This window comes from Poromitra crassiceps (genome assembly GCF_964638095.1).
Source record: "Poromitra crassiceps genome assembly, chromosome: 7".
NCBI classification, from domain to species: Eukaryota; Metazoa; Chordata; class Actinopteri; order Beryciformes; family Melamphaidae; genus Poromitra; species Poromitra crassiceps.
The window spans coordinates 48435269-48444012 of NC_139628.1; the positions used below are offsets into that span (position 1 = coordinate 48435269).

The 8744-nt window shown below is 42.6% G+C and overlaps 1 protein-coding gene across 2 annotated transcripts; it reads left to right on the top strand.

Annotated features, from left to right (window-relative positions):
- The first annotated feature begins 489 nt into the window (after nt 1–489).
- Nucleotides 490–5232, top strand: LOC310780105 (RNA-binding protein 4.1-like). 2 transcript variants are annotated; one of them, XM_083640653.1, is made up of 4 exons: nt 490–586; nt 1551–1986; nt 2840–3059; nt 3252–5232. In XM_083640653.1, the coding sequence occupies exons 2-4, from the start codon at nt 1575–1577 to the stop codon at nt 3526–3528; spliced, it is 909 nt and encodes a 302-aa protein (XP_083496779.1). In that variant the 5' UTR covers nt 490–586; nt 1551–1574; the 3' UTR covers nt 3529–5232. The 2 variants fall into 2 exon arrangements, with proteins under 2 accessions (XP_083496779.1, XP_083496778.1); XM_083640652.1 differs by having other exon boundaries at nt 2353–3059; nt 3252–3390.
- Nucleotides 5233–8744: the final 3512 nt, after the last annotated feature.

Consider the following 8744-nt stretch of genomic DNA (forward strand, 5'->3'; position numbering starts at 1 on the left):
GGACCTTCTTAATGAAGACTTGGCCCTCTTAACAATCAAGAGTCAAAATACCTGACAAGAGGATGAAACCACTAAAATATTTGGCATGACATTGCCATCACTACTGATGACATCAATGACATCATCACTAATGACATCCTATCCGATCCGTTATGTTCCTGACAGAATGAATGAATGAATGAATGCATGACTCACCCCAAAAAGCCTTCTCTTGACCACGCATTGCTGTGCACATGGTAAAAAGAGGAAGAAGAAGGAGAAGAACAAAAACAAGAACAAGAACAAGAACGATATGGATGCAAGCTGCCGTTAAACTCCAGAGAAGAATCAGGCAAGGACTGTGAAAGCAGTCCTTGAATTAATCGCCGCCACAGGATCCTGTGGAATTAAATTAGAAACACCATAAACACTAAACAGTAATATTTCCGACCAGTGAGAGGCAGCAATATGCCGTAAGGCATCTCGTCTGCCGGAAAGCTATCTGAAGAAGAAGAACTCCAGCGAAGAAGAAGAAGAAGCAGCAGCTTGCTAGCAGCGGCGCCATTTTAGCTTACTGCTCATTCATTGGCATACCGTCTTTTTTCCGGTAAGTTAAATTATGGCATCTAGCGTTACTTCAAAATGCTATAAGTAGGCACCTTCAAAAAAAGTAGGTCATATACATTTCCATCTGTAGCTTTATTCCCGTTACATTTTTCGCAAAAGCCCTTGTCTGATTTCGCTAGCAAAATGTAAATTAACCCAAGTTAGCGAGCGTTAGCTTGATTAGCTTAGCCTTCATTAGCCAAACATGTCACCGCCATTACGTGGAAACATGCAGTGGCTATTTGAAATACCAATCCACGACTCATACTAGCTACTACAGTTCTGAAATGCCGTGTTATTAGCGAGTAGCAAGCTTCTATGTTGACATGAAGCAAACAGCGTGAAGCTAGTTATTCTATTATGGCGTAGATTGGTTGGGATTGGTAACGTTAGCCTTTCGCATAGCTAACTAGCTTACTATGACAGCTAACGTTTAGACTGCGTTAACGTTACGTAACGCTAGCTATTAGCCTAGCCTCAATGTTCTCTTGTGTGGAGTTAGTCACGCCAAAGTCTATTCAAACTCCATAAAAACTGACGGTTCAATGTAGTGTTAATTTATGTCCTTCCTACCGTGATAATCCCCGTGGAACGTCATCATGGTTTATGGCCTTCCCTCCCCCCCAGACATTGTTGACGTTATGGTCGCCAGGTAAATATGGAATACAACGGATCCAGCAAACAGCACGTAGGCTATGTAACGTTAATTGTGCTTTTATGTTGGTGCGGACTGATGATTTGAAGATTAAATGTTGTTTTTATATAGGCTGCTGATCCTACTACTATCCCACGTCCTCTCATTAGCCTGCTCCCAGATTATATTGTGCAGGGGAAATCAAAGTATGTTAGATTATAGCCAGGCGCTTCAGAGTCATCTTGTTTAAAACCAGTTTTTGAAGGCACTTGGGCTGTGTGTGTGAGAGAGAAAATAATCATGTTTTCTAACAAACCTCTTTCTCTCCTAGGATAAACCCAGCTGGAGTTTCATCATGGTGAAAATCTTTATCGGTAATCTTGCTGCAGGTAGCACAGTCGAGGAGCTGCGCGATCTCTTCAGCCAGTATGGCAAAATCTCAGAATGTGACATCGTCAAGAACTTTGGCTTTGTGCACATGAGTGACAAAGCAGAGGCAGAGGAAGCCATCCGCAACCTCCACCACCACGAACTGAACGGCGAGCGGATGAATGTGGAGATGAGCAAAGGGAGGCCCAAGGCCACCACCAAACTGCACGTCAGCAACATTGGCGATGGCGCCACCAACGACGAGCTACGGGGCAAGTTTGAGGAGTTTGGAAGTGTGGCGGAGTGCGACATAGTGAAGGACTACGCCTTTATTCACATGGAGAGTGTGGATGACGCCATGGACGCCATCCAAAAGCTGGACAACACAGCCTTCAAAGGTGAACTCTCGGGCAGGGGAGAGCTTGTAGTCTTTGCTGTCTATAGATACGAATTGGGATTCTCTTTAATCGCCGTAGAGCTCACATGACGAGTAAAACTTTTCACATAAAGAGAAAAAGAATGTAAAACATTTTATGTCTTAATTGACGAGACGGACTGAAAGTAATCACTTGTAAGATTGGCCCAGTGTATAATATAACCAGCGGCAATGTAACCGGTCAATAGGCACTGACGCAAAATGCTCTGCAGGTGATTTCGCTTCGCTCAGTGATGTCGGTGAAATGATTTTAACGTGTTTGTAGTCGGTAAGAGCCTTTCGTGTCAAAACCCAACGGTCTCATGCGTCTCTTCTCTCTCCTCACAAGGCAAGCTGATGAGCGTACAGCTGTCCACCAGTCGGCTTCGCACGGCCCCGGGAATGGGAGATAAAACCGGCTGCTATGTCTGCGGGAGAGACGGTCACTGGTCGAAAGACTGTCCAGTCGGTCGGAACGGTAGCCACAGTGACGGCATGAGGGGTCGCCGCGGCCCTCCAGGTTACGGCAGGGGCGGCGGCTACGCTCCAGGATCTGATTACATGGGTGGCTCTGCGTATAGTCGAGCTAGTTACATGGGCAGGATGCCACCTCCCCCGCCCCGTAGACTTAGTGGCTACGGGGCTGAGTTGGGGGATCGGTACGCCAGCAGGGCACCAGCCTCCTATGTTGAGAGGTCATCTGTTTATGATCGTGAGCGTAGCAGTGTTGACTACTATGAGAAGTACAGAGCTCGCCCTTATGGCTCAAGCTATTTCGAGGATCGCCGTGTCTCCTATCTCCCCCCTCCCCCACCTCCCTCTTCCTCCCTCTCAAGGCTCTCGGACCCATACGACCATCGGCCTCTGCCTCCGTCGGCCACCGCCGCATACTATGCACGAGACCGCAGCCCAATCAGACGAGTGCCGGCCGCCTCGGGCTACGAGCGAACGAGGCTGTCGCCCGGATCTGCCCCCAGAAGCTCCTACGCCGTTCCGCGAGCCAAGGACCCTTACGCGGCGGCGCGCTATGCGCCTTATTAAAGCCGCGCTGCCAAGGTGAGCAACATCGACGAATGTAACGGTTTGTCAGATCTTCCCAACTTTACTGTGTGAAACGTTAATGGTCAGTTGGGCTCTGGGATCTCCACATGCGTTTTAACAGGTACTGAATCCTTCAGAGCTGTGCTGCTGACCGTGACGCTAAGCCCCGTTTCTCAAAAGGGAATGAATGCTCTGCTCTCTTTCTAGGTGTGTTTGTGAACTGCAGGACTTTTCCTTTGCTGTCATTTCTCCGAGCTGCATGATTCCATCGGTCCGTGTGGTGTGCCGCGAAACAAAGCGTACGGGATGCGATCGGAAAGCGCCGTGTGAATCCCCGGTACCTGAGGTGCCAGTTGCCTGCGGATTAATTGATCTTTCAGTCATTGAGTCAGTTCACAGTCACTTCTTTTACAGTTTTCAAGAATTATGTTTTCGCAGATTTGAACCGCACTGTTTGTATGACATCTATAAATGTATAGAGTGATAATTTTCTCGCTTGTTCTGCGGGTTTTCAACTTTTTAATGTCTTTTTTATTTTATTCCCCCCCCCCTTTTTTTCTTCCTCACATGAAGCAAATTGTTGAATTAAACAAATTTAATTTGTCAAACTTTTGTAAAGAGTAATTTAGAGAGAAAAAAATGGCTTCATGATTATTACTTAAATTTGATTGGTTGGAGAATGGAGATTGGAGAGCAGTTAATTGTATGGGTTGCTCAGTGCAAAACATCTTTTTCTGTTGTCTCGCCCCTCAAACACATGATTATCGAGGGCATTCTGGGTTGGTTGTATGGACATGGACAAAGCCCCATGCTACACGAAAACCTTTCCCCCCAAATTATCTGCATTATTGGTGTCCAACCATGTGCCATGGAGGGTCGAGACTGGAGTCTGCAAGTTTTCATTCTACCCAAACATCCCAACAGCTAATTTCACTGGCTAGTTCTTCCCTCTTAAAGGAGTGCTAATCCATGCAATAAGCCAGTGGTTCTCAAATGGGGTTCCAGCCAAAAGGGGTTAATTTATTTTTGCTATAATTCCATTCATAAGTAACACATTGACTATTTTGGTCATGAGTTTTATACACTTTCTGTAATAAAACATCTAAAAGCATCAATCTTATTATCATATTGGGGACCATGGGACAAAATCCTATCAAATGGGGGTCCGTGGTCTAATTTCTGTCAGTTTAGGGGTCCTTCATGTGAAAAGATTTGAGAACCACTGCAATAAGCTATCGAAGTGTTTGGTTGGAAAGAAACCCTGTAGACTCTGTCCTCCGTGGCACACGATTGGAAAGTGAAAACAAAATCACAATCCATCTCCATGCCGCTGGCCCTGAATGTTACTGCCGGATACAGTCTCACAGTTTAAGTTGCCGTCTGATTTAAGGAAGCCGTTTCAAAACAAACATTCCAGCCTCTTAATTGGTTTAGTTTCATTTGAGTCTGTGTGACCTATAGCCGGGTCAGTTTTCTGACCTGAAGTCTTTAAATACTTTACAATGTTTTTGCTCTATTTTATTCAGTGACACCAAAACAAGTGTAGGCTGACATTTGTACAGTATGCAACTAAGTAACATTAGGCACTGACTGTATTTTCTCCACACTGACACTTTCAGACCTTCCACATAGCTGATAACAAAAATAACCTGTCTTTATTTAACATTGAATCTTAGCCTGTGGAGGATGTTGATGGCTAAAGTATCCATGCAATAGTGCCAAAGTCTCGCCATCGTGAGATTGCCCATGGGGCCTAAGGAAGTGAATTCCCCATTCATTTTTCCATTGGCATTTTGCAAAATCCTTGTAAAAAAGTTTTTATTTTGGTCAGAGTTAAAGGTTTTATGGTCTCGCAAGGATTCGATGAAACGTTGATGGGAAATTAATGAATGAGGAATAAAATCCCTTAGGCCCTAAGCCGAACCCGGCGTGAAGAGGGCGTGACTCTGGCAGCAGCAGTAAAGAAAATGTGAGGCAGAACTCAGGGCTTGGGCTGTATGTGAAGGCGCTTGTGTTGATTTGTTGTGGGTGTCTGTCAGTTTGGAATATGGGTGGAGTCTTTCAGTGTGGAATATGGGTGGAGTTGAAGTTTGTATTTTTCATACTAGCTGTAATAGTCACAGCATACATTCAATGTTTAAAATGCATATGTTTTTAATAAACCCAACTCTTTTTTTTGTGACACTGACCTTTTTCAATTCTTTGGCTTGAAGCTGACTTCCTGTGAGATGGGGGTTAATTTTTATAATATTGCCTTTGCAAGAGAATCAGGCTATTAAAGCTGACCTCACATCAGTATTTCCACCAGAATGTTCTCAACGGATGGTCTATAAAATATAATGAGTGGTCTATACAATACTATAATATAATTTAACAGGTGTATATGTATACATGTAGATGTATACAGATCTATACAAGATTTGGACTGTGACACTAAATTAATTGCATGAAAAGCCAACATTACATGTCAAACCTTCCAGGCAATCTGTAGCACCACCAGCATTTTCTTTTAATTACTTAACGATCGTAAACAGGCAAAATGAAATGACAGCCTATTGAAGAACCCTTGTAGCCTCATTAGTCTAGTTTGAATATTTTTGAATTATGGCTTCTTGTTTCCAGATTGCGGTGGTAGGCTAGGCTACTGTATATTTTGCATTTAAAAATCCCAGACTTTTCTGAATGCATTTTCATTCTTGGATTTGAAGTTGTTATTATTCCCCTGCAAATATCAGAATAAAAAAAAAAGCACTGGGTTTACAACTTATATAAAATTGTAAGCCATATCCTCAACATTTGAAGGTCTGTAAATCACTGGCTTCATTCATTTGTTAAGTGGATCATCCATATGATTGAACTAGTAGGACTGAAGTTACTGTTTGGATCTACTGACAAAATAGAATGCCACATTGATATATTTATTTATTTAAGCTGAATTTATTTTGGTTCTCAACTGGTTACCGCTTTATAATGTACAGTATTTGGTCTATCTTAATACAAAATATCACAAAAAAGCAAACGGTACAATACAAATGTGTCTGTTTAAATCAAATAACCAAAATAATTATCTTGTGGCTCATATAGGTGGCTATTCTGCTTTCTAAAGTCCCATCATCACCATGTGGCAGAAAATACAACATAAAAATCAAATTACAACTTAAATCTGGCAATGTAGTCAATTTTCTCAGGAGAAGGGATGTCTAACGCTTTCTATGTTTCCAAATACTTTACAAATGGTCATAAAATGACTGAAGTTTAACATAAAACAGGTTTTTGTTAGGGAGAAACTGAAGAAATCTGGCCTTGTGGATATGTTTGCCCAAAAGACAACTTCAACATTGTCAGACTCTACATTCAAAAATAAGACCATATTCTGTTATAGGGACGAATACCTTATGAGTTTCCCAAATGAACAAGGAAATCTGAAGCCAAAAGTTATATGAATGAGTAGAAACATAAAATAAATTAGAAAATGACTCCACATCCTTGCAGAAAGAACATAAAGGGGAAACATCAGCTCTAAACTTGTGAATGAATTCATTGCATTGGTAGTATCTGTACAATTTTAATATGAATTTCTTTAACTTTATTGAGGACAAATTCAAATTCTGTCCTGAAACCTTGTCAATGTTTGGAAACACCACTTTCCAATGATGAAAGGAAATGGGACACTGACTTTGAAAAGAAGTAGCCTAAAAACATTTCTGATATGAGCATTATTACAAGAACATTTCTCCAGAACCTTACCACCTATAGCCACAGTCTATCACCCCAGAGAACGGTTCATACATTATATTATATTAACACTTTGATGATGAGTCACATCTGACTTTTGAGCAGAAATATAACATACATGGTTTCAGTAATACTATACCAGTTACTTTGTCAAGTAAAACAAGTTACAAATTGAGTTAGTTTCCCCCCAAAGCACATATTTAAATAAAGATACAATCATTTCCTAATCAAACTGTTTTTATGCAAATAACCACTATAGATGACCATAACAAAGGAAAAGGATAACATTTTGAATTATTTACACTGACTTCAAGACGGTTGAATGGGCGATGTTGTTCTGCTCCTGCTGTTTTGGTGAAAGTAATGCAAAGGTAGCGTAATACATAAGACAATGGTACAGCATTATGACTATACCATGATACTGGTCCCTCCCAGCCCCATTGTATTAATGCAGGGTGCTGTTTAGCTTATAGCCTGTTTTCTTTAGCTTTAGCGGTCGCCATTTGACGCTCAGTGGGTTGAGGCACTCACCGCATCATTACAACAAGGTATGAATACAAGTAGTTAACGCAATGCTAAAATGAATATATGGTCAAAGAAGCTTCTTGATTAAAATATAGAATGACGTTTTCAGGTTAGCTGTAACAAACGCTAAAGTTAGCAATATAACGTTATGCCAACTGGCTGAGAGGCTAATGTTAGCAGTAGTACTAGCAAGTACTAGCACTTGTGAATCGAAATGTGGACAGCATGGTAAAGGTAAGGTACTACTCTACTTCTTGCAGGATTCGATATATTCGTATTGCTAAACTACCACCCTAAATCTGCACTGCAAAAATACGAACGTTATTCGCAGTCATACCATGCGGTCCAATGTTGGTAGTTGCTAGCGTTAGCTCGATAGCTACGTTAATGCTTTAGCTTGCGGTATGTGTCTGTATTGGAAAGAACATCACGCCAAACTCCACTATAAATCTGACACCTGGACGTGAAGGCACTGGCAACGTTACATAGCCTTATAGGCTTGGTTTGGCGTGGATAGAGAGACCAGCTCCGCTCCGGACTCCAAGAGTCCGACCGGACCTCTCCAACATTAGGTTCTCCGAACCTAGCTAACGCTACTTGCGCATCCGCAAACCCCCATAATTTCAAGTGGTCAAGCACTACCCGATTGCAATCTGATCACAGAAAACGCATGTTAGTGCCAGGTAGTCTCAACGCCAGACCCATGAGAGTACGCTGATGCACTACGTTACTGCATGCTGCAGAGCTCTCTCTGGGTCTGGGTGGGACACTTTTCCTCAGCCGGCTGGTTATGGGAGGGAACGTTCTCTTGGCCAGTGGTGGATTCAGTCCTCCCCAATCAGTAATGACTTTACGATCAGACTGGTTACGATCAGACGACACGGGAGGCGCAGCCCATTTTTCGAACCAATCTCTCATCGGTGCTACGACCTGTCACTCATTCAATTTGAACCCGCCTTCAAAAACCAGCTGTGACAATGGCAATAGCAATGGCACAGACTCTCATTTATGTAGTATGCGGAGCGCAGTGATTCAATGTAATATTTGAGTCTGGGGAGAGACTAGTGCCAGGTGGCCACATTGTTTCTCCAATACGAGACAAAGTGCGTCCCGTATCAGTTCAATACGGAACACTTATTTTACAAATGTGTTAAGGGGCGGTTGGCAACCCTAGGCATCACTAACGGCACCGTTGAGAAGTGGTCAAGCCTCTCTCTTTTTAATTGTCTGTGAGCTTCTGTAAAGCTGCTAGTTCTCTTTATAAAATGCTGTGTTGTAACTAGTAATTAACCTTCATCCCTGTCTCAAACTATGCCATGTTGGGTCCTTGAATTTAAGGGAATTGGGCCTGGAAAGTAATTGAAAAGTCCTTGAATTTGATGTCTAAGAGGGTGTGGGAACAAGGTGCCGGGTTCAAACCCCGGTCCGTCCCAGGTCCTT

Coding starts and splice junctions, on each gene's coding strand:
- LOC310780105 (XM_083640652.1), top strand. CDS start 1,575: ATGGTGAAAATCTTTATCGGTAATCTTGCTGCAGGTAGCACAGTCGAG. Junction 1,987..2,352: donor GGACAACACAGCCTTCAAAG/GTGAACTCTCGG, acceptor TCTCCTCACAAG/GCAAGCTGATGAGCGTACAG.